Below are 24,469 nucleotides of genomic sequence, written 5' to 3' on the forward strand. Positions count from 1 at the left end.
AAATAGACCCCACAGTGGTTCACAGCCTCTTACTTAGCAACTCCTACCCCAACCTCCTCGTGGTACCAGCCGGGATACAAGCAACCTCGGGTGGAGATCGGGTAACCAACCCCGGTGGAAACCAAGGTCGTATGCTGACAGGGGAGGAGGGCTCCTTCGAGCTACGTTGGCCCTCCGGTGATACTGTGGGGTTGGTTGCGGGCTTTGCAAGCCTGAACCACTAAAAAAACCAAAGCAATGGACTCCGTAAGTAATAATAATAACTCTAATCGGAACAATCGGCAAAGACCCAGGCGACGAAAACGGACTAGCGATTGGAAATTAGGAACATGGAACTGTCGGTCTCTAAATTTCCTCGGAAGTACCCACGTGCTTTCTAAAGAAGTGAAGAGCCGCAAGTTCGACATCGTAGCGCTGCAGGAGGTATGCTGGAAAGGAACGATGGTACGTACGTATAGAGATGGTCATACCATCTACCAGAGCTGCGGCAATACACACGAGCTGGGCACAGCTTTTATAGTGATGGGCGAGATGCAGAAGCGGATGATCGGGTGGTGGCCGATCAACCCCCGAATGTGCAGATTAAGAATCAAGGGCCGATTCTTCAATATAAGCATAATTAACGTGCACAGCCCTCACCTCGGAAGTACCGATGATGACAAAGACGAATTCTACGCGCAGTTGGAGCGTGAATACGACCGCTGCCCAAGACATGATGTCAAAATTATCATCGGGGACTGTAATGCTCAGGTTGGTCAGGAGGAGGAATTCAAACCGGTGATTGGACGGCTCAGCGCTCACCCGCAAACGAACGAAAACGGCCTAAGACTTGTCGACTTCGCCGCCTCCAAGAACATGGCCATACGTAGTACCTTCTTCCAGCATAACCTCTGCCATCGGTACACCTGGAGATCACCCAACCAGACAGAATCACAAATCGACCACGTTCTGATAGATGGTCGGCACTTTTCAGACATTAGCGACGTCAGAACCTATCCGGGCGCTAACATTGATTCGGATCACTACCTAGTGATGGTAAGGATACGTCAAAAACTATCTGTTGTGAACAACATACGATACCGCCGCCCGCCACGGTATAATCTAGCGCGACTGAAGCAACCAGAGGTCGCCGAAAACTACGCGTTATCTCTCGAAACCGCGCTGCCGGAAGAGGGAGAGCTGGATGAAGCCCCTCTTGAAGACTGTTGGAATGCCGTGAAAACAGCCATTAACAGCGTAGCGGAGAACGTCCTAGGCAGTGTGGCACCGAATCGACGTAACGAATGGTTTGACGAGGAATGCCAGCAGATATTGGATGAGAAGAACGCAGCGCGGGTACAAATGCTGCGTAGAGCCACCCGTCAGAATGTGGAGCGATACAAACAGAAGCGGAGGCAGCAAACCCGACTCTTCAAGGAAAAGAAGCGCCACCAAGAGGAGAAGGAGTGCGAAGAACTCGAACAGCTGTACCGCTTTCACGACACACGGAAGTTCTATCAGAAACTCAACGGATCTCGCAAAGGCTTCGTGCCGCGGGCCGAAATGTGCAGAGATAAAGATGGAGGTATCTTGACTGATGACCGTGCGGTGATCGAAAGGTGGAAGCAGCACTACGATGAACACCTGAATGGCGTGCAGGCGGAAGACCATGATAGCGGAGGAAGTGACCACATTGGTGCAGCAAGCGACGAAGATGTGCCACCCCCATCGATAAGGGAAGTTAAAGAAGCCATCCAGCGGCTGAAGAACAACAAAGCAGCGGGAAAGGATGGCATTGGAGCGGAACTTATTAAAATGGGCCCAGACAAGTTGGCCGGCTGTCTGCATCAATTGATTGTCAAGATTTGGGATACGGAACGACTACCGGAGGAGTGAAAAGACGGGGTTATCTGCCCTATCTACAAGAAAGGTGATAAGCTGGATTGTGAGAACTACCGAGCCATCACTATCCTGAATGACGCCTACAAAGTACTGTCCCAAGTCCTCTTTCATCGTCTATCACCAATAGCCAATAGATTTGTGAGAAGTTACCAGGCCGGCTTCATGGAGGGTCGGTCTACAACAGACCAAATCTTCACCCTGCGGCAGATCCTCCAGAAGTGCCGCGAATTCCGAGTCCCCACGCACCACCTGTTCATCGATTTCAAAGCCGCATATGATAGCGTAAACCGACAAGAGCTATGGAAAATTTTGGACGAAAACGGCTTTCCGGGTAAGCTTACTAGACTTATCATGGCTACGATGGATGGGATCCAGTGCTGTGTGAGAATCTCGGGTGGATTGTCGGACCCATTCGAATCTCGCAGGGGACTTCGACAAGGAGATGGTCTTTCCTGCCTGCTATTCAACATTGCGCTTGAAGGTGTTATAAGGCGAGCGGCGATCGAAATGCGGGGCACGATTTTCAATAAATCCAGTCAATTTATCTGCTTTGCTGACGACGTGGATGCTGTCGGCAGAACATTTGAGGCGGTGGAAGATCAGTACACCAGACTGAAACGCGAAGCAGAGAAGATTGGATTGCAGATAAATACGTCTAAAACGAAGTATATGCTGGCGGGCGGGACCGAGCGCGACAGGGCTCGCTTGGGCAGCACCGTGGTAATCGACGGGGATGAGTTCGAGGTAGTCGACGAGTTCGTATACCTTGGCTCGCTGGCAACAGAGCACAACAATACCAGCCGTGAGATTAAAAGACGTATTATCAGCGGAAGTCGGGCCTACTACGGACTCCACAAACACTTGCGGTCGAACAATCTGAGCCCCCGTACAAAGTGCACATTGTACAAAACGCTAATTAGACCGGTTGTCCTCTACGGGCACGAAACGTGGACATTGCTAGAAGAGGACCTACGAGCACTCGGAGTTTTCGAACGGCGGGTGCTAAGAACCATCTTTGGCGGAGTGCAAGAGAACGGTGTATGGAGGCGAAGAATGAACCACGAGCTCGCGCGTCTCTACGGCGAACCAAGTATTCAGAAAGTGGTTAAAGCTGGACGGATATGTTGGGCAGGACATGTTGCTAGAATGCCGGACAACTATCCTGCAAAAATGGTTTTCGCATCAAATTCGGTAGGAACAAGACGAAGAGGGGCACAGCGAGCGAGGTGGCAAGACCAGGTGGAGCGAGATCTGGCGAGCACTGGGTGCCCGCGGAACTGGAGATCAGTTGCCATGGACCGAAACAGATGGAGAAATTATACTGCACAGGCCTTGTCATAAGACGTTAGGCCAATTAAGCAAGTAAGTAAGTAAGTATTACCGCAGGTGATTTATAGTTGAATGTGAAGACATTGAGTTACTGCATCACAATAAAATATATTATGTTGTTGTCCTTCTTTATATCTCATGAAAACTGATGACAACTTCAAACATCGCACTTATGCCCCGCCCTACTCTATATGGTATAATATTTTCGAATTTTGCTTGGCTGAGGTGTTAGTACAGTTAAAAAAGCAAAATAAGTTCACTGAGTGCACGACAAGTCTGATCCTGGGCTTCTCGTAGCTAATTCGTTGCGCTTATCGACACAGGCAAGTCGGCTTCGATCTGGTCAACCCATCTAGCACGTTAGGCCCCTCTATTCCTGGTGCCGGTAGGGTTCTTGTAGAGAACGGATTTTACTGCACAGTCGTCCGGCATCCTTGCGATGTAACCGGCCCACCGTAGTCTCCCAACTTTCGCCAGGTGTACGATGGAAATCTCTCCAAGTAGTGCCTGTAGCTCGTGATTCATACGCCTCTGCCACTCTCCGCTTTCCATTTGTACTCCGTCAAAAATAGTCCGTAACACCTGTCGTTCAAATATAGCAAGTGTACGTATGTCTCCCGTAAGCAATGTTACTGTCTCAGTTTCGTAGAGGACTACCGGTCTGATTAACGTACATTGTCAGCTTTGTGCGGCGGCGTATGCTCCTTGATCGAAGCTTCATGCGGAGGGAAAAGTTGGCTCGACTTCCAGCTTGAATGCGACGTTGGATCTCCCTACTCGTATTATTGTCGGTGCTGACCAGATATCCCATATATGCGAACTCATCAACCACTTCCAGTTCATCGACATCAATAGTCACTGTCCGTGGATGGCAAACGTTACTTTCTCTGGAGCCTCTTCCTACCATATATTTGGTTTTCGACACAATGATTTGTAACCCAATCTTCCTGAGCCCGTACAGAATCACGATCACCGACTTTGTCGTACTTCATTTCAGTCCTTTTAATTTGGAAAAACTGTGATCTCAGCAAAACGGCCAGAATTGGCCTTTGCGATCCTGTAATTTAACCCCGTTGAATATTTTTGTCGTGCTATGTGAAGGTCTACACTGTGAAGCCGTAAACGATCGACCGTCTTGGGAGACGGCATTTGCCACGTTATCACTGACATGCGGTGCCCATTGCACTATGGTCGAAAAAGCCAAAATTCCAGACAAAAATCAATATCTCGAAACCCATTGGCTCTACATATTTCATGTATTCAGAAGATTTTGTTTAGAAAAAAAGACCTATCTTTTGGTATAATTAGTCATTAGGGTGGTCCACTTTTACTCGTTATAAAATTTTTTTGTCTTGCGATATAGACTAATACTTTCTACTACAAAGTTGTAAATAATTTATTTTGCAGAAACTTTGCTGAAGAAACCAAATTTGTATCTCATCTGTGTATCACTATACAACGCATTTTCTAGATTAAGTCAGGGTGGATCTTAAAAAAGCAGTTTTTTTTGCTCTAACTTTTTACCTTTGTTATACAATATACACGAAGTCGATCTGAGGCCCGGAGGGCCGTGTCACATATACCAATCGATCAGGTTCGACGAATGAGCAATGTCTGTGTGTGTGTGTGTGTGTGTGTGTGTGTGTGTGTGTGTGTGTGTGTGTGTGTGTGTGTGTGTGTGTGTGTGTGTGTGTGTGTGTGTGTGTGTGTGTGTGTGTGTGTGTGTGTGTGTGTATGTGTGTATGTGTGTGCGCTTCAATTTTCAATCGCCTATTTCTCGGAGATGGCTGAACTGATTCGTCTGCTATAACTTTTATTTGAAAGGTATTTTTACCTAGTATATCACTATAAAAAGGTTTCGTGGTCTGACTTTTAGTTTAAAAGTTATAAGCAAAAATGTGAAAATTACGTGACACGCCTTTCTCCGGAACCACATAACCGATTTCATCGATCTTAGTACCAAATAAAAGCTCTTACTATTGCTAAACTTCACGCCAATTTTTATTGAAAACAAACAAGTGGTTTAAAAGTTATGCTTAAAAAACCAGTTTTGACAAAGTTCAAATGATCGCCTGTTTCTCAGAGATGGCCAAACCGATTTACGTGCTATTAGTTTCATTTGGCAGGTAATATAGCCGGATAGATCACTATTGAATGGTTTTTTGATTGGACGTTTAATTTGAAAGTTATGTGTAATTCAATACACCACACCAAAATTAACAATAATTTATAATGATTTTAACCAAGAAAAATAACCTAATTTCAATTATTTTAATATCAAACGAGAGGTTTTCACACTACGAATATATATGCAAAATTTCAGTAGAATTGGTTTTGCCGGTCAAAAGATATTAACCCTTGAATATACGCGCCAACTTTTGTAACACGGTTACTCGCGCGCACAATAGCCCAAAACCAAAGAAAACGTGCGCACTAGAGTTTTGACTAGGAAAACTTGGTTTTAAGTTTATCGAACCTTTGGAAGAGTTTCTTGAAATTGAAAGCTCTATCGTCTGGTAGAATTTGAACATTGATTAATCCCCCTAAAAGTGAAATAAAAAAATTATTTTCCTTCAGTTTCAATATAACACATTGATGTGTTCTGCAAAGTTTTAGAGTATATTATTACAAGAAATTTTGCTCAAGACAGTAACCTTCTATCTCTTCAACGAAGAGATCTTATTTATTGTATATGAATTTGAAAAATCAGTTTTTCTATTTTAGCTCTTTTTGGAATTGTTGTATGACTTTTTCATGTATTACAAAGTTGTATAAATAATAAAAATACACAACTTTGCTGAATATAGTATACCTCTATGTTTCCTTGTTTACGAACTGTAGAACTTTGATTATAAAAAATACCCTGATTTTGACTCCGAATTACTCGACTACCAACAGACTGATACATTTTAAACATTTTACATTTGCTGGTAGTTTTGCTACATATGAAGAAACGAAAGAAAATTCCAGTTGGGGTCAATTGCGGTACACCTCACATGCTACTTGCTTCGTTTCTGTGATGTCGGTTTATGCTAATCTATTTTCCTAACAATTTAAAGTAATAATGCATTGAATAATTCTGACATTTTGCTCATAACAAGTTTATTGAAGAATATACGTTAGTATATACGTAATATACGATTTGTAACTATATAACAATATGGCATTCAAAAACCTACATATGGTGTACAAAATACAACAACGTGAGTAACTGAAGGTTCATAAAAATTGATGAAATTTATTCAAGAAAACTTTATTGTTGTGAATCAAATAGAATGGCGTTACAGGAAATTATGCATAGTTCAAAAACCTATAAACTAGACCTTTACTGGGCAATGTATATGTTAAAGAATAATATTTCAGCTTACAACTTACTTTTACTTGCACTTACCCTCATCAGTAACAACTTACTCAGCAATTTCATGAGAAAAGAAACTATCAAAATTTATAAGTGCTTCTATTTGTTTCAAATTTTGTAAAGTTATTCAATTTCCAAAAATTTCATGTAAAACAAACGTGTCGATTTCTATCTCTAATTGCAAGTAAGACGGTATAACAAAGGTTCCTTTCACCACTAGGTGGATTAAATCAGGTTTTTATTTGAAAACCAATTTGAAAACTTTGTTCGGATGACTTTTAGAACGTAAAATGATGCATTTTTTAAAACTTCTAGATAGTTGCTATCTATTTTCTGAAGGAAGATATAGAAGTTTTCGATTCAAAATATTATAGTTTTCCACGGCGTCTCACACTTCCGTTGGCATATATTTTCGAAAACGGAATGAATGGCCTAAAAGTACGTACCTGGATCTACAAAATCCATGTAATGGCATTTTTCCAGACTTCTCCTATTCTGAGAAAAACGCATTTGAAAAGTAAGTATTTTTTCCATATTCAGCCCCCTGTTGTCCAACGGTTCACTAATATCTGCGATCCGTAGGGCCAGGGGAAAAGTTGGATTCGAATTCTGTTATAATTGACTCCCATTATAGCTTGTTTTATTCCATGGACCCGTAAACGTTGCTTCAAGGGCCATCCCTTACCTGTTTTTTCGCTCTGCAGACACTATAAGCACGTTTGTTTCAATGCATTGCTGCAAAAAAGTGGTCGAAAATTGGACTTCCCAATTGCCCTTTCTACGAGCCAACCGAGGTGATCGTATGCCGGAAATCATACCGCATATTCAAATAGAAACGTTAAAGCATTATTTTTCGGATTTGCCAAATTCATAGAAATTAAAGCTGTTTGTCTGTGTTTTATTTAAATTGAGAAATGTCGATTTGTCAATACATATGATATACAGGGTGTTAGGTAGATTAGTGCAAATATTTCAGGGGTGATAGACGCAGAAAATCTTAGGCACATGGTTGAATCTCAATCGTTACTGATTTATTAAACAATTTTAGTTTTCGGCTCTGTTTTCCTTAAATTAGCTATAGTATAAAAAGTATGCCAGCTAATCTGATTCTGTTGCTTTCATTCGAATAACAATGTAAATGAAAATTTCCCTTAAGCCGAGGGGTAAGACAATTTATAATATTATCATGTATTAATATATTAGGCCCTATTAAAGCCCTATAAATGCATATCTTTATAGGGCTTTAGGTTATATTAGGGTGGGAACGGTAAATATATTATGGTTGAAAAAGTAATATATTTTCAACAGTGTCTTGCCCCTCACCTTAAACCTCTTACCTCATGAAACTTACAAACTTTTCAGAAGCAGAAAGCTTAGAAATAAGCGTTTCTCAAGGAGTTTTCATTAACTTCTAAAAGAGCGTGATAAAGTTGATTATCTTATCAGATTATGCTTTTATCTACTAATTTGAATCTTTGGTACCGTTCTACAATTCGTTCTTTGACGCGAAACGTCTATCTCTCTTAGTTTTGTTGCAATTTCATATTAAACGCAACGTGTTAAATTAGTACCTGAAAACTGCACGGAAAAAAATTCGATTCCAGTACCATGAATAAAGTTATGAAATCATAAATTGTGAATTGCTGTGAAATCATGACAGAACTGTCATATCAGGTAGCACGAAAGCATGAATAATCTTGTGGAACCACAAGAAAGCCGTGATATCATGATTATTATTTATGGTGCATTTTCATAAAACATAAGCTAAATAAGCCCTGAAGTCATAAGCCATTTTGCTCATTTTGGAGATTGAATTTCTTTCCATACGCACAAATTCATACATCACGCATAGCATACTAGATCACCGCGTGCGACGGATACGGTCTGAGGCGTATAGAAAACAACAACGAAACAGACTTCGCGGGTCTCTTTAGAATGTTACAGAAAACGATTGCAGCATGCAGTAGCAAAATGTATTTTCCGGAAGAACTTGTGGCTTTGCTATTGCCTAATCCCTAATTGTGTAACAACGACAGCCCAGTAGGAGCATGAAAAAGAGCGTTCAACGACGCTTCGAGAAGCGAGGACAGCAGCATCAGCAAGTCGCCTCACCGATTCACCTTGAAATTTTGGGATCGAATGATACGCAAAGGGAAGATGCCGCACAGCCCTGTGTCACACTGGTAGGTGTGAAACGTGCTGAACCGGGTAAAATGCATCCCTTCCAAATTACAGATTCAAGACCGGATAAACCTAAGTGGCTTGAGTTTTGCAGGATTATGCGAGCAAATGCGGATTGCGTACCTTCAATTTATGCACTATGTATGAATTCGTGCAGTTTTCAGATAGATCACTCAATACGTTGCGTTTAAAATTAAATTCCAACAAAACTAAAATAGATAAGAGTTTCACGCTAAAGAATGAATTGTAGAACGATATCAGAGATTCAAATTGGTAGATAAAATCAGTCAACTTAATTACACTTCTTTTAAGAGAAGAGTCTTGAGAAACGTTTCAAAGCTTTTAGCTTCTGAAAGGTTACTAAATTTCCTGAAGTAGAAGGTTCAGTGTAAAATTTCCTCAGTTTTTGCATGAAATCAACAGAATTAAGGAAGCTAGCATACTTTTTGTACTAGAGCTAATTTAATGGAAACAGAGCAGGAAACTAAAAATATTTAATAACTCTGTAACAAATTACAATTGAGATTTGACCATATGCGTAGAAAGATTTTTTTCGCCAAATGTTGTGCTCTATCATCCACTGAAATATTTGCACTAAGCTACTCAATACCCTATATATGAAAAACACACTTTACATTTAAGCCATCGCTCAAATTGAGATATTTCTAATAACAAGGAAAATTGTCCGATCAATAAGTGCGCAATCGCTCTTAAAAGTGTTATTTTAGCTTGAATCGTTTCGGTTTCTATTTAACGTAAAATAGCACTTTTTTGAGCGATCGCGCACTTTGGATGATACAATATTTCTTACAATCAGCAATAAAAACAGCGTTTTATTGGACTCCTAAAAAGTAACATGGCGTCTCTCACAATAAATAAGGCGCCACCATCAATTCCTAAACATATGGAGACGCATGGTTGCCTTAAGACTTTAAACAGCGCACAGAGGAGTATTTGAAACAAAATTAAACACTTTCAATCCCTTTCAATTGAACACCACTGTCTTCTCGAATATCTATTATGTAATGTAACGTTCATTTTGAATAAATTTGTTTCCTTTTACATACTGCACGGAGCTGCCACACTTCGGGTGAAAGATGGGCCGAATATTTTTGTTGTAGGTGAAGATGAAGACTTCTATTTCTGGCACTCTGAGCTATTAAGTATTTACATTGACTACAGATTCACACAATTTTCATGAATACTTCCATATTACAACTTCAGCTACGGAGTATTTTGCAGTATTATTTATTTCAGTAAGTTTTAATGGTTACTACCATAGTTCAAAATAATAGACAAAGAAGTCAAAATCCCGCAACCAAATAAAACTTTTAACACTTTAAGGACACCACGTTCTCCGCATTTTCTCTGAAAATTGTTACTATGTAACAACTACTTTTCCTAGAACGTATCTAACTATTGAAATACGAAGTGTAACTTTTGAGCTAACGTTGAACAACTTTTCTACTTTGTAGGTCACATGAACGATTTTTTCTCTTTATTTTCGAGATTAAACGATTTTGTATGGTCATTTTATCAGAAGTTTTCGCCTGCACAATTGTGTAGACTAGTGCTTAAAGGGTAAATGGTTTATGCAATGCCTCATTTGTAACGGTTCACTGTTACAAATGAGAACAAAATACGGTGCTTATTTGCAAAAAAAAAAATAACACACTCAACTACCCAGTCAGCTGTTGGTTCGCAGACCAAAACATCTCACTCACTTCAAGTTAAATGTGCCTACATCTGGAATTTGGGCAGGTTCAGTAACGCTAAAAGATGCGTTTTCCATCGGGAATCGACAGATCGTTTCATTTAATGAGCTTACCCATGGAAAAGAAACTGAAAACATAAGCAATCGAAAATAATTTCACAGCTTTCTGCTTCTGCTCACTTCGCGAACTGGACCCGGTTTCAGCAACTAAGGAAATGATTATCGGCTTTTAGTTTTCGCGATGCAGAACCATTTAACGAAACAAAAGTGCAGAAGCCGCTGCAGCCCGTGATTGGTTAATTAAATAGGGTCGAAAGAGCCTTCAATTTTTAATGGTAAAAACAATCTGTTGGATGGTTCTGTGTTGCGACTTCCTTCCCTTCTATTGCGATGAAGGTTGCCAGTTTCGAGCAGTTCGGCGATCCGCCAGGCAGCTAGCGTGCAGACAACACAGCCTGAGCCTGTACTGGTGTTCGCTCGCAGCCAACCAGCCAGCAGAACCTTCCATCGATAGCGATTCAGTTTGTTTTTCGTTTTTCCGTGCGCCATACCGGCCCGCTGTATTTAGTCGCTTTAAACAACCCCAAAGCATCAGGCGCGCGTTAAAAACATTCAAACCGCGCTAGAAGAAACACCGTTCATCCGGTCCTAAGGCAGGGGATTTTCGCGCACCCACTTAAGACGAGCTGGTTTTCATGTGAAGTGATTGATGAGTGTTCATGTAACGTCTGTAATGCTGTAAATGTATCACATCGATTAAAGCCAATAGGGAAGTGATATGCTTGGCAGACATTTGTACTGAACCTACTAACAGTGCAGTGGTTGTGATTTGGAAAACCGCGAAAGGGTTTTCATTTATTAACTGGAGTGTGGCACACGGTCTTGTGTCAGTACAGTGTTATCTCATCGGACTTACAGCGGACTTGGTGGCACTTGCAAACCCCCCGAGCGGCGTACTAAGCCATAGTAGTTACACAGGTTTGATTGCATCGGGGGCTGGAAAAATCGCACAGAGTTCCATGCGAAGCTAAGTGTGCTGAGTTTTAATGCGGGTTGAGTCTTCTGCTATAACTGGCTACCGACTTCGTTAAGAACATTAACGTTTCTTACGGTGGAGAAAACGACGACGCACGGTGGCAGCAAAAAACGCTAGTAACTGCTGCTAGTTCGGTTGCTGGTAGCCGGTGGTGTTGAAATCAAGCAAAAGTTAGTTGATCGCGAAAGTTCGAGTAGAACAGACAGTGCCACCGTTCGGAGTCGTTGAGATTTTCAACGGCAAGAAATTATAACTTTGTGGTTTTTGTGCTACGGAGTTGAAGGTGGTGAATATGAATAAGTTTGTGATAATTGTGAGTATTTCGATAGTTGATCTAGTAAGTTGTAAAGTGAATGGATAAAACTATGATTTAATAATTTGAATTAAAAATGTGATATGTGATATGTGATTAGCATTAGATTTATAATTTGTCATGTGATGTTCGTTTGTAGAAAATATGATTTTTTGATTCTTAACCGAGCAAATATCGAATAATTATTTCGAATCTAGTTCCAGTTGTGAGTGAGATTGGCGACAAATATATTTTCATTGCGGTCAGATAACATTGGGCGTAGACTATACATGAAATGGATTTACTGTGTGAATTAGACCAAATTTGTGGGTGTCAATAGCAGTATTTACTATAGCAATTACTACATCGATTGCCATACAATTTCAAACATTGAATGAATATGCTTTAGGAGGCCAAAGCTCCAAGATGGCAAATTTGCATTCCGCTCATCCGCTAACAAGTTTCGATGGTGAAATAAAATAATCTTATTGGATAATAAAATTCATAAAAATGTTCATTGCTTTGTCCTTCATGCAATATTTCACTCACCTCTGGGTGAGCTTATGCTTTCCTCACAAACTCTTGGTCAGTCCTTCAGAATGTATTAACACAGTAGTGCTTTCTAAAGATTGTTTTTTAGCGTCTTAGTAGAATACGAAAGTTGAATAAAAGAAAACTCGAAACTATCACAATTAAAATGCACTATTAATTGCTGCTTACAAACTTTGTTTTTCCACTGGCACGTAATCAGGCTGAAAAAACCACCAGCAATCGCTTACGCGTATCCGCTCTTGATGATGTTTTAGAAAACACACAATTATGATCACGTTTACTTATTCTAGAAACTAAACAGTTGTGAATATGGTATCACAGAACAATTCTACTTCTTTTTATCACGAAAGAACACAAACATTCGCTTCTGATATGAAAATATAAATCAATTTTCATTCACTAGCACTAGCAGCATTTGGTTTTTAATTTCACCATATGGCTCTATTTACACTACTACCAAATACCAATGTGTGTGGCAGTTACTCCTGAAAATATTCTATCGTGTTGACATAGCTTGAGTGACAACCACTTGCTTTTGGTGCTAGTGTATATGTACGATTCAATGATACACTAGCGCCAGCACCGCCCAGTTAGCATCGAGGTACGATGCTGGTCTAACAAGCTAGTCGTCGTATGTTCGAATCTCGGCTAGGCGGTGCTTGCTAGATAGAGTCAGTAGGATCATTACACTGGCCCCGTAATTTTCCTGTACTCTAACAGCCGGCTGCGAAGTCTGTCGATAAAGAAGGGTAATGTCTAATGACGGTTTAAGCCCACGGCTTTGCTTTGCTAGCGCCAGTACCAAGCTGTTGTCACTGCAAAACTAGTTATCTTCAAAGAGCCGGTATATAGGCTATACCGACACATTATCCACGGTCTCTCATTTGATCTGTTTTTGGAAAGCATTTAATCCCTGTGCTGGCTATTTCGGCCGGTCGGATTTAAAAACCACAGACACCACTATAGAAAATGGGCTTAATTTAGCCGCAGCGACTTCATCATTTCTCGCGACTATAACTTAAATTCAGTAGCGTTTTATTAAAACCAAAATACACGCCGATATCCAGTAAATATTATTCTATCAACTGGTATAAAAATCTTGTCTCGAATAAATATAGTTTCAACGTAATTCCTGAATTTTGTTCAGGCTACCGCTTAATGGGCGGGAAATACCCTCCCGTACCCCATTTGTTGGTATAAACCGAAAGAAAAACATTTTTTCGTTAAACAAAGAAGGTTAATAATTTCTCATTTCATTCTTTCCTAAGAGAGGATAAATCGCTCATTGAAGCATGATCAATATAAATAACAAAAAGTATTGGCGCGAAACTGTAACGCAATAATAGGTTTATGTCGGAACCATGGTGATATCCAAATACATAAACTCAGTTGTTTCGTTTTTCTCTTTTGTTGTTTGGTTGTTTGGTAAATTTGATGTACCCTGCGCACTTTCGTCTCTGAAAGATGGCTTATAATAGTTTATCTTCTCGCTCAGAGAGAATATAAATTCGTATCCAGATAGTGACGACAATACCAAAATAAACAAATGATCGCGTCTTATTTGAGGTAGAGCAAAATTTCGATAATCGACGCTCACGAGCAACAATTAAGGGGGACCCTACTTTGGAAAGTCGGAAAAATCGAATTTAATTTTTTTGGACGCTTATACCTTCAGAAATGTCATGCCAAAAGAATTTTTTGATATCTGATCTCGTTGAAAACTTACGGCAAATATTGTGGAGTCACCTCGTGGGAAGTCTATTGCTGTACGAAAATTTGAACGTTTTCCCCGAAATCATGTTTCTTTAGCTGGCGGTACGTGTATCTCAGAATCTAGTGGACCGCTTTGGCTGAAATTTTTTTCCAGCATGTAGAAATAAATTATCTAAATTGTTACGTAGCCGTTTTTTGATATCTCAATTTTTCAAATTTTTATGAGCTCTTAATTGGCGATTTTTGATGAAAAAACACCTTTCTTTTGGAAAAATTGCCGTCATTTTGATAATTTTTCGAATTTTCTAAAACTGCTACGTAACAATTTAGATATTAATCTAAAGCTTCAAAATCATCCTTGAAATCTGTTCTACGATACTCCGTTGGTTCCCGGCACGTACCGCCAGCAAGGAAGTAAGTAAGCAATGGAGCTTAATAGAGGCTTTTGCGTGTTTTTAAATAACCAATTTGCGCAATGCTGGTAATTCTGTTTTTAGAACGAGAAACAGTTTTGCAATGCTTTTTCAGTCGCTTAATCAACGTCTCATCAACTCTTATGCAATAGAAAAGTAATCTGTTTTTTAATTTCAAAAAATGGAACGCGACATATTTATTTTGCTATGGCGTCGTAAGCTGTACTATAATTTCGAATAACTTGAATTCGTATATGCAAGCTAATTAAAAATGCATGTCGTCATCTTGGAACCGCCACCTTCTGAAATTAAATAAAAAAGAAAACTTTCCGATTAAATTCTACTATTTATAGCTATTCGAGATACCTCGTATTTTGCCTACGACTTGCAGGCTACATCAGTGTCTGTTTTCGGAACATCTTGGACACTGGATCGCCCTAAACCAACTTGTAAACAGCAAAAGCAATTGCTGTTTACGAGTTGGTTTAGGGCGATCCAAGCTGCATAAAGTAAGCACTTAAATGGTGTTTGAACAAGCGATGTTTAAACTACTTTAAATTTCTCAAACCAGCTTTGTTCCAAAGCTGATAAACAAGCTAATAGCGGATTTTTCTACTAAACAATTTTATTAGACTCACAGCTTTTAAACTACTTTAAAGTTGCTTAAGGGTGTTAAAGTGGCTTTACAAACTACTACCAAGCTTTCATTCGGCTCACAGCCTACTTCGAAGCTGCAATGGAGCTTAATAGAGGCTTTTGCGCGTTTTTAAATAACCAACTTGTACAAAGCTGAAAACAAGGCGCACAGAGGTTATACAAAGGGCGAAATAATGGCTTAACAAGTGTTTTTTCTGCCTCAAACAAAATAGGTTGTATAAGTTGTCCATTTTCGGCTGAATAAGTGTTGTACAATTGTTTACATAAATTTTATTCGATTTATATTCAGCTATGGCTGAATAACAATGGCTGCCAAAATGTTTAATCAGCGCATAAATGCTTCTTGGGACTGCTTGCACAAAGATAGACCCGATGATGAGAAAGAAGCGTTCTATGCGCAGCTGTCGGCAACGTACGCCAGTTGTTGCAAATCGAGCGAGAAGCAAACGATGCCTACTCTCACGCGAGCGAGTGTGAGAAGCATAGCATCCAACGCTTACGCCACTCACAAGCGTACAAAAAACAAACGCCGGTGCTGTGTGGGTTTGCAGACCAGGAGCGGCATACACTGCAGCGCAGACCGATAGGCACAAATTCTCACACAAGTCAAAATTCGCTATGCGGTGTGTGTTCCCCAATAATTCCCTTCTGCGTCTCTTTTGCTGAACACGCTCTTCCGTGTTTTACACCGTGTTTCGCACCACAAAAAGGCACCTACATACGCAGTGTGATAAATTTGCTGCGTATTTTTCCACACCAAGAGGCGCAGTGCCCTGAGGCAATTGATGCGCGGGATGAGCGAGAGTGTCGACTGTGATTGCAAGGTAGATACACACTCGCAAAAACTCGTCCCACTTCATGAATAAATAAGAGAAGGAGTCCGAAAGAGATGTTTATGCCGACGTTTTTGTTAGACAGTCAGTAAGTGAGCAGTGAATGTATACAGCGATTTACAGACCGTTGATCGTGTCTCGTAACCTGCACATAAACATCGGGAACACGAACAATAACGGCCAACGATGTGAAAATTTCTCTGATGTATGAGCCTTCCTTCACTAGGTGATCGGACGCACCTGAATGGCACATAGGCGGAATATCAAGAAAGCCGGGAAAATACCGCTTCCGCAATAAACGAAGGTGCCATGGCTTCGATCAAGCAGCTCAATATTAACAAAGCAACTCGAAACGATGGCATCGCAGCAGAGCTTATCCAGGGCCGGCGCTTCCCTTAAGCAAAACAAACAGCTGCTTGGAGCGCCACTTCAAGGGGGCGCCATTTCGCCTACATTAAAAAAAACCCGATTTAATCCACCTAGTGGTGAAAGGAACCTTTGTTATACGGTCTTACTTGCTCTTTGAGATAGAAATCGACACGTCTTTGGAACATAATTCATCTATTGGTTAACGTTGCGTAGTGCGTTGGTTTTCATAAAATTTTTGGAAATTGAATAAGTTTACAAAATTTGAACAAAATAGCAGCACTTATAAATTTTGATAGTTCCTTTTTTCATGAAATTACTGAGAAAGGGTAAGTTGGTTGTTACTAATTTGAGTAAGTGCAAATAAAAGCAAGTTGTAAGAGGAAATATTATTCTTTAACATATACATTCCGTAGTAAAGGTCTAGTTTATAGGTTTTTGAACTATGCATAAATTCCTGCAATGCCATTCTTTTTGATTGACATCAATAAATTTCATCAATTTTTATTAACCTTCAATTATTCACACATTTTGTACAACACGTGTAGGTTTTTGAATGCCATATTGTTATAAAGTTACAAATCGCTGTTTAACTAACGTATATTCTTCAATTACCTTGTTATGAGCAAAATGTCATAATTATTCAATGCATTAATATTTTAAATTGTTGGGAAAATAGATCAGCATAAACTGACATCACAGAAACGAAGCTGTCAGCATGTGAGGTGTACCGCAATTGACCCCAACTGGAATTTTATCTCATTTCTTCATATGGAAAAATGGTGTCTGTATGCAGCAAAACTATCAGCAAATGTAAAATGTTTAAAATGTATCCGTCTGCTGGTAGTCTAGTAATTCGGGGTCAAAATTTGGGTATTTTTTATAATCAAAGTTCTACGGTTCCTAAACAAGCAAACATAGAGGTATGCTATTTTCAGCAAAGTTGTGTATTTTTACTATTTGTACAATTTTGTAGTACATGAACAAGTCATACAATAATTACAAAAAGAGCTAAAACTAAAAGCTAAAAAGCTAAACTGATTTAACAAATTAATATACACAATAAATAAGATTTTGCTATCTTCGCTGAATAGATAGAAGGTTACTGTATTCAACAAAATTTCTTGTAATAATATGTTCTAAAACTTTGCAGAACACATCAATATATTATATTGAAGCTGAAGAAAAATAATTTTTTTATTTCACTTTTAGGGGGATTAATCAAAATTTGAATTCCACCAGACCATAGAGCTTTCAATTTCAAGAAATTCTGACGAAGGTTCCATAAATTTAAAACCAAGTTTTCGCAGTCAAAACCCTAGAGCGCATGTCTTTTTGGTTTTGGACCATTGTGTGCGCGAGTAACCGTATTACAAAAGTTGGCACAAGTGTTGGAGGGTTAATATCTTTTGATCGGCAAAACCAAGTCTTCTGAAATTTTGCAGATATATTTGCAGCATTAAAATCTCTACTTTGATGCCAAAATAAATCAAACTAGATAAACTATCTTGGATGAAATCGTTATAAATTATTGTAAATTTTAATGTGTTATATTCAATTGCTCATAACTTCCAAATTAAACGTCCGATCAAAAAACAAATCAATAGTGATCTATTAGGCTATGTTACCTTTCAAATGAGACTAATAGCGCCTAAATCGGTTTAGCCATCTCTAAGAAACAGGCGATAATTATTACCTTGTCAAAACAGGTTTTTTAAGCATAACTTTTAAACTACTCACTTGTTTTCAATAAAATTTATTCGAAAAATTTAGCCTTAATAAGAGCTTTCATTCGATACTAAGATCGTTGAAATCGGTCATTTGGTTCCGGAGAAAATCGTGTCACGTAATTTTCACGTTTTTACTTATAACTTTCAAACGAAAAGTCGGACCACGAAACAGTTCAATAGTGATATACTAGGCAATAATACCTTTCAAATGAGACTAATAGCGAACAAATCGGTTCAGCCATCTCCGAGAAACAGGCGATAGAAAAGTTGCGCCCCGCACATACATACACACATACACACACACACACACACAGACATTGCTCAGTTCGACGAACCCTGTCGATTGGTATATGTGGCTCGGCCCTCCGGGCCTCGGATCAATTTCGTGTTTTTCGACCAATTCCTAAACCTTTGTTATAGTATAACAAAGGTAAAAACTGTAGTATTAAATAAATAAGTTGGTAATATAAAGTTTTCTTCCTTCTCCTTTAGCAGCATAAAGGCGGAATGGCAAATGGTATATCTAGAGTTACTCTCCATTGTATTGGGTCCTGGGTTATTTGCCGTCAATTCGTTGAGCATCTTGACACAAGCAAATCGGTTTTAACCTGGTCGAGCCATCTAGTAAGTTGGGTCTCTCTCTATTCCTGGGCTTGTCGCTCGACCTGAATGACTCGCCAACATTTTATTCGTTTCCAACCCAACATATGCGTACGTGTATGGGGCCCTTAAGGCCGATGGAGGTCTAGAAGAAAACAGATTCACTGCACGGTGATCCGGTATTCTTGCGACGGGACCTAGACCGACCCATCGTACTCTCCCAACTTTCGACAAGTGTACTTTGAGAATCATTCCAAGTAATGCCTGCAGTGTATGGTCCATACGCCATTCTTCGCTTTCCGTTTGCGCTCCACCTCCTCCTGATGAAAATCTATTCGCAACAAAACACAACAATCAAAATACTCATTTTCCACCACGTTTAAAAGTGGCATTGATAGTATTAAATTATTTAGAAATTTATCGGGAGAGATTTTCGAATCTCTTCAGAATCTGCAATTAGCAGATTCATCTTCGGTGAAGTAACAAAATATGGACGATGTTTCTGAAGTAACAGGAAATATGAACCGAACTTGTTCGTTTTTGAAGGTTTATCATTCTAATAACGGGTTTCAAGAAAATGACAATTATTCAAAAGAAATGGCGGTTGACTGCAACCAGTGTTGGGAAGCCCGCACTTGTGTGGGCTAATTTTATCACACACGCGTACTCGTTCTAATGAACACGGCATAAGCATCCCTTTCGGACTCCCACTCTTGTTCATTCATGCACTGCAACGACTTTTGCGAGTGTGTATTTAGCTAACAGCCACGGTCGTCGCTCTCGCACGTCATTGCAGCCTGAGCAACTGATACCGATCATTCGCGACTCGCCCTCCCAGCCGCGTGTGGAATCGAGGGCGTAAGATGAAGAAGAAAACAAAAAGTAATGTAAAATCTGTATCCCAGTGTGCCGCTAGCTCTCACGAGCAGCTGGCCGCTCACGAGTTGTTTGCCTCGTGAGTGGTTATGCAGAAAGACGCTACGAGTTTTGCGTTTATTCTGGGGGCGCCAGTTTGTTGGAAGTCGTTTTTTCTACGAGCCTCACGAGACCCTAAGGTCTGGTAAAGCACACATTGTGAGGAACGTGCTGCTCGAACTTTAAATGCCTGGAAAGGTCTGAAAAGCTTCACCGCTATACGAGGTGTATCATGTACAAAACGCTAATAAGAACGGTTGTCCTCTACGGGCACGAAATGTGGAAAATGCTCGACAGGGACTTGCAAGCACGTGCCATTTTCGAAAGTCGTATGCTTAGAACCATCTTTGAATTGGTATGTGAGAACGGTGTACGGAGGAGGAAGATGAACCATGAGCTGATGTACCACAACCATAGTTTCGGCGACCACAGTATTCAGAAAGCCGCTAAAGCTGGCAGGGTACAGTGGGCGCGTATGTTGTGAGAATGTCGGACAATTACATGGTTATGCAGGGTCAATCCTAATAGACATCGCTTCAGGTAATGGTAAAAATAGCCAACTCCCAGGATTCACAAAAACCCAAACTAAGCAAAAAAAGAACTAAAGGTTGTATATGACTTTATCCATTCAAGATGGTTGTAGAAAAAACACGAGTAAGGAGACCCGGCGTCAGGACGGAGGGCGTACGCGACCTTGTCGTGTTTGTTTAGAAGCTGCCACGGACTATCTTCGGTGGACTACAAACTGAAAATCGTAAATGGCGGGGACGGATGAATCATGAGCTACAGAGAGTGGCTTGGGGAGAGTTCCATTGTAGCTTAGTGAAAGTGCAGCTTAGTGTAGCGTTACGATGCCGGAAAATGCGGTGCAGTATGAACCGTCCACTTCAGCAACCTCACCGGTAACAGCGACAGAAGGGCACAACGTCCGACGAGTTGAGCCGACCACGATTGAAGGCGACTCGCGACCTCTGAGACGTCTGGAAAATTAACGACGATCCAAGACCGAAAACTCAAAACGATTGGTGGAATCCTCAATCTTGCGGACTGGACCACCACTAAAACGTGTAAATAGGTGGTCTTAACTTAGAGATAGCTAATACTATTTATTTGTTGCTGCTCTCGTTATATCCTACTTAGTGGAGAAGTGGTTCAAAGTTTGGAAAATAGTTCGGAAACACAATAAAAAATGCAGCACATCGCCTGAGCTGGCTCATGATTTCCATAAACGGTACTGGTCGAATGAAGTTACAAGAAATTAGAGGTCTATGAGTCTATGAACGATATTTCAATAATTTAGCAACAAAGATAGCATTTTCACATGAGAGTATTATGACTTATTCCATTAGTCCCAAAACCTACACAAAATCAAATACCAAAGTGTTGGGTATAACCGTCTTCAAGATATTACGCTCCTTTATCGACAGACTCCTTCGACAATGTTTGTTAAAAAAATTGTCAATAGTATCAGAAAAGAAATATCAACGCGGTAGATCCCTATTGCTCCTACGATCAAAATTTCAAGTCACGCAAGAGTCGTCCAATAACTAGCATCTGCTCGTAATCTCCTTCTGAGATGACTCGCAGCTCTGTAAGAGGAGGAGATGTAGTGCCCGGGCTCGTGGATCCTCATTTGATGTAATCAATGAGATTAATAAAGAATATTTTCTATTCCATCCCGTTTGCATCCCGGTAGAATAACAAAATAAATGTCATTGAGGCGTATAATGAAAAGTAGCGGTCCTAAATTACTTCCTTGTGGAATACTGGACTTGTAAAAACAAAATGATTTTTAGTGAATAACAGTATATTTTAGTTGCCTTATTAATATCGTGAATGTAGGTTTAGTTATAGTAAATAGATAAAAGAGCATCTGACGTTTCGTGTTGATAAGTTCAATATAAACATTAACAAATTTTGACCGAATAGTTATGATTTATTTAATTCAGTGTCTCTTATGCTAATTTCCTCGTAAAAGAAGAATTAATTTTGTTTACTTTGTTGGACTTTAAGGTGTACCGTTTGTTCCCTGTATGCATTCATCGATCGCATCTTCTTCTTTCTGAATCACCTTTTGCAGATCAGTGTCATCCTAGTCCTAAGCAGCGTGCACATGCCACCGGCAGAAGCGACGGTGGTCCGGTTGTTCACCGAGTTGCTGCAGAACAACGTCGCTGGCATTCCGCTGATCCACAAGACGGAGGAATTCGATTTCGATCCGGAGGTTAGCAAAAAGCGCCGCGAGTTGTACTACGAGGTAAGACCGAAGGTACCCTTAGTGTAGCAGACAATAACCCTTCTCGGATCGGCAGATTAACGATAGTTTACCTTGGCAAAAGTCGATATTTACCACACTGTTTAAACACGTTTCTCGTAGAGGGTAAAATTTTGATTTGGTTCCGCTGTGAATACCACACTTCAACGACTTTATGTGGGCTCAATGGTAAAGTGCCAAGTTTATATCGCTTTCTGAATGGACACTGTAAAATCCCTTGAAGGTCGAAACCAACGTGCTGTGATGCGACGAAATCCGCTGCCTTTGTATGTTTCAAGCAAATAAGTTTATTTGGATGAAATCCAGCTGATGTTTGATTGGCTAGCTCGCGAAAATCATTAAGATTCCTTGATCTACTCAAATCGATTGTATAATCTGCACGTGTTTTGAATAAATTTATTTTCAAGATGAACGATCAACAAAATATATGGATCCCCAATCGAAGTCCTTGCCGCCAGCCGGAGACTTTTGACATTTTTCTATTTTGAAAGTCTCTTGCGAAATATGCAAATCGTTGGCAAATTAGGATTTAGTCTCTCAAAACCTGTAATATATCAAGTTCAATGAGCTCGTTTGACCTCACATCGTTCAACTCAAACGTATTTATTTCGTCTCTTTTCTCTCGAGGCGGCGTCAAAATAAGCGGTTACATCAATTTGATATTTTTCGGTTGTTGCCGTTCCGTGTTTTGCCCAGTCATGATGTATGGCAAGGTCAATGCCAACCGGTTTTTTTTCGTTGAGGTTTGATTTCCCTTACCGGTAAATTAACACATTCCTTTGAATATGACTCTATTTATCACTTCATGTCGGCTTCCGGATCGAAGTTTATGGGCAATGTTTTTTTATTGATGAATTATTTGTTTGTTTTTATTTTTATCTTTCACATTTAGCAACATGGTTATCGTGGTGAAAAGGCGATCCAACGAGTTGGTCTAGGAATCGACGGACGACACCGGGAGCGGCTGGAGTACCAACGGCAACGTGATGAAGGACATTTAAATGGACTAAACAACCTGCAGTCGTAAAGTGATGTTGAGGACCGGTAGTTTATAGCACTTGCTCATTTTTTTCGTACCCGAATGCTATGCTAGTGAGATGCCGAAAGACTGATGATTGAAGCAACAAATGCGGATAAACAAACGCAAAAATGTAGGTGTCATTGCTAAATGTTGAGAGTTAGCAAATAGCTACATGCTTTATTGGCTGTTCGAGTTAGACATGCTATTTTAATTGAAGGTTGCAAATAATTTATGAAACATAAATTAGATTTAAGAATACTTCAAAAAAATTACGAATTGAAATTTATTATGAATATGTCTTGTTGTCTACTTAGTTTATATATCACTTCATAACTATATTTTTGTGTATTTTTGGTCGTCTTCAAGGTGCTCTTCTAGATTTAGTTACTGTCGTACTGTCCGTAATAGCAAGAAAATTCGTAGGGCAGTATCAGGCGGGTTTTAGGGGGCCCGTGCTAGTGCTACTACAGAGCAATCCTCCAGAAATGTCGTAGGATGTGGAGGATTTCCTCCAGAAATGTCGAAAGTACAATGTGCCCGTGCATCATATTTTCACACACAATTTATTTATTTATTTATTTATTTTTCGTTTTCCGAAGCGATCGTAATCGGCAAAACGGCATAAAATCAAGCTGCATAAATCTAGTGATTGCAACCTCCATCTTTCTTTGATTTCTGGAATACTGGGGTAACCATGGGTCAAATTCATCGTGATCAATCGTTCTGCGAGGATCGGCGGGATTTATTTATCGAAAGGATGACGTAAATAGTTTAAAGGAATATGTCGACTCAGCTGAAATAAAGTATTTTCCCTAATAAAGTTTGCCCTAGTATTGACTCCTAACGTCCTCACGCTTCTGCGGCAGGTTTTTCACGGAAATATGAAAAACATTACGTCAAAGTTGATCAAATGGTAAACGATTCTCATCTTTACATTTCAACCAGTTACGTGAAAGCGTACTTTTTCTTTCTTTAGCCTGTATTTGTTTACTTCGGTAACGGAAGTAATTGCTTGGATTGAATCTAAACCTATTTATTAAGATCTCATAAATCTCCCTTGTCCCACGCCTTTGTTTTTCGCAAGTCTAACTCAATTAGATGAAATCAACTGCCAAAGTATGGCTTCTCAAATTGAAAAAGCAATAAAAGCCTATAAAACCAATCAAACGCCACAGTGCCGGCAGCGTAGCGCACAGTGTCAATAAGAGAAATAAAATAAATTATTTTCCCATAAAATAAAATTGTCTAAATGTTTTTACAACCACTTTTCCTTTTGATCTTGCTCATCCTGTGCTCCACCCGCTAGCGCAGCGTAGGATACCGGATTCCATTTTCGGGCGATCCGTACCCAGAGCCCTGCTGGTTGGTTACTGCCATCCACGGCAAGTAACGGTTCGCCATCCGAAGGATTTGCGTGTGCGGTGGTGCGCCCGCCCTGGTTGAATGAAATCCGCACTCTATTTGCCGTTCCAACTTGATGAAATTTATCTTTCCCACTTTTCTCGTTCCTGGGTGGATCGCGTTCCCGCCCAGGTTTTTTTGTCTTGTCAGTAGTAAAATGGGTTAAAATTGTACTCTGCATCGAGGATGTGACTGTTACGTT

General features: G+C 40.1%; 1 protein-coding gene across 1 annotated transcript; it reads left to right on the forward strand.

Annotated features, from left to right (window-relative positions):
• Positions 1–11,717: 11,717 nt before the first annotated feature.
• On the forward strand, positions 11,718–22,872 carry LOC128736468 (uncharacterized). The gene is made up of 3 exons (XM_053830952.1): positions 11,718–11,812; positions 21,651–21,827; positions 22,738–22,872. The coding sequence occupies exons 1-3, from the start codon at positions 11,792–11,794 to the stop codon at positions 22,870–22,872; spliced, it is 333 nt and encodes a 110-aa protein (XP_053686927.1). The 5' UTR covers positions 11,718–11,791.
• Positions 22,873–24,469: the final 1,597 nt, after the last annotated feature.

Source organism: Sabethes cyaneus, chromosome 2 (assembly GCF_943734655.1).
Source record: "Sabethes cyaneus chromosome 2, idSabCyanKW18_F2, whole genome shotgun sequence".
NCBI lineage: Eukaryota > Metazoa > Arthropoda > Insecta > Diptera > Culicidae > Sabethes > Sabethes cyaneus.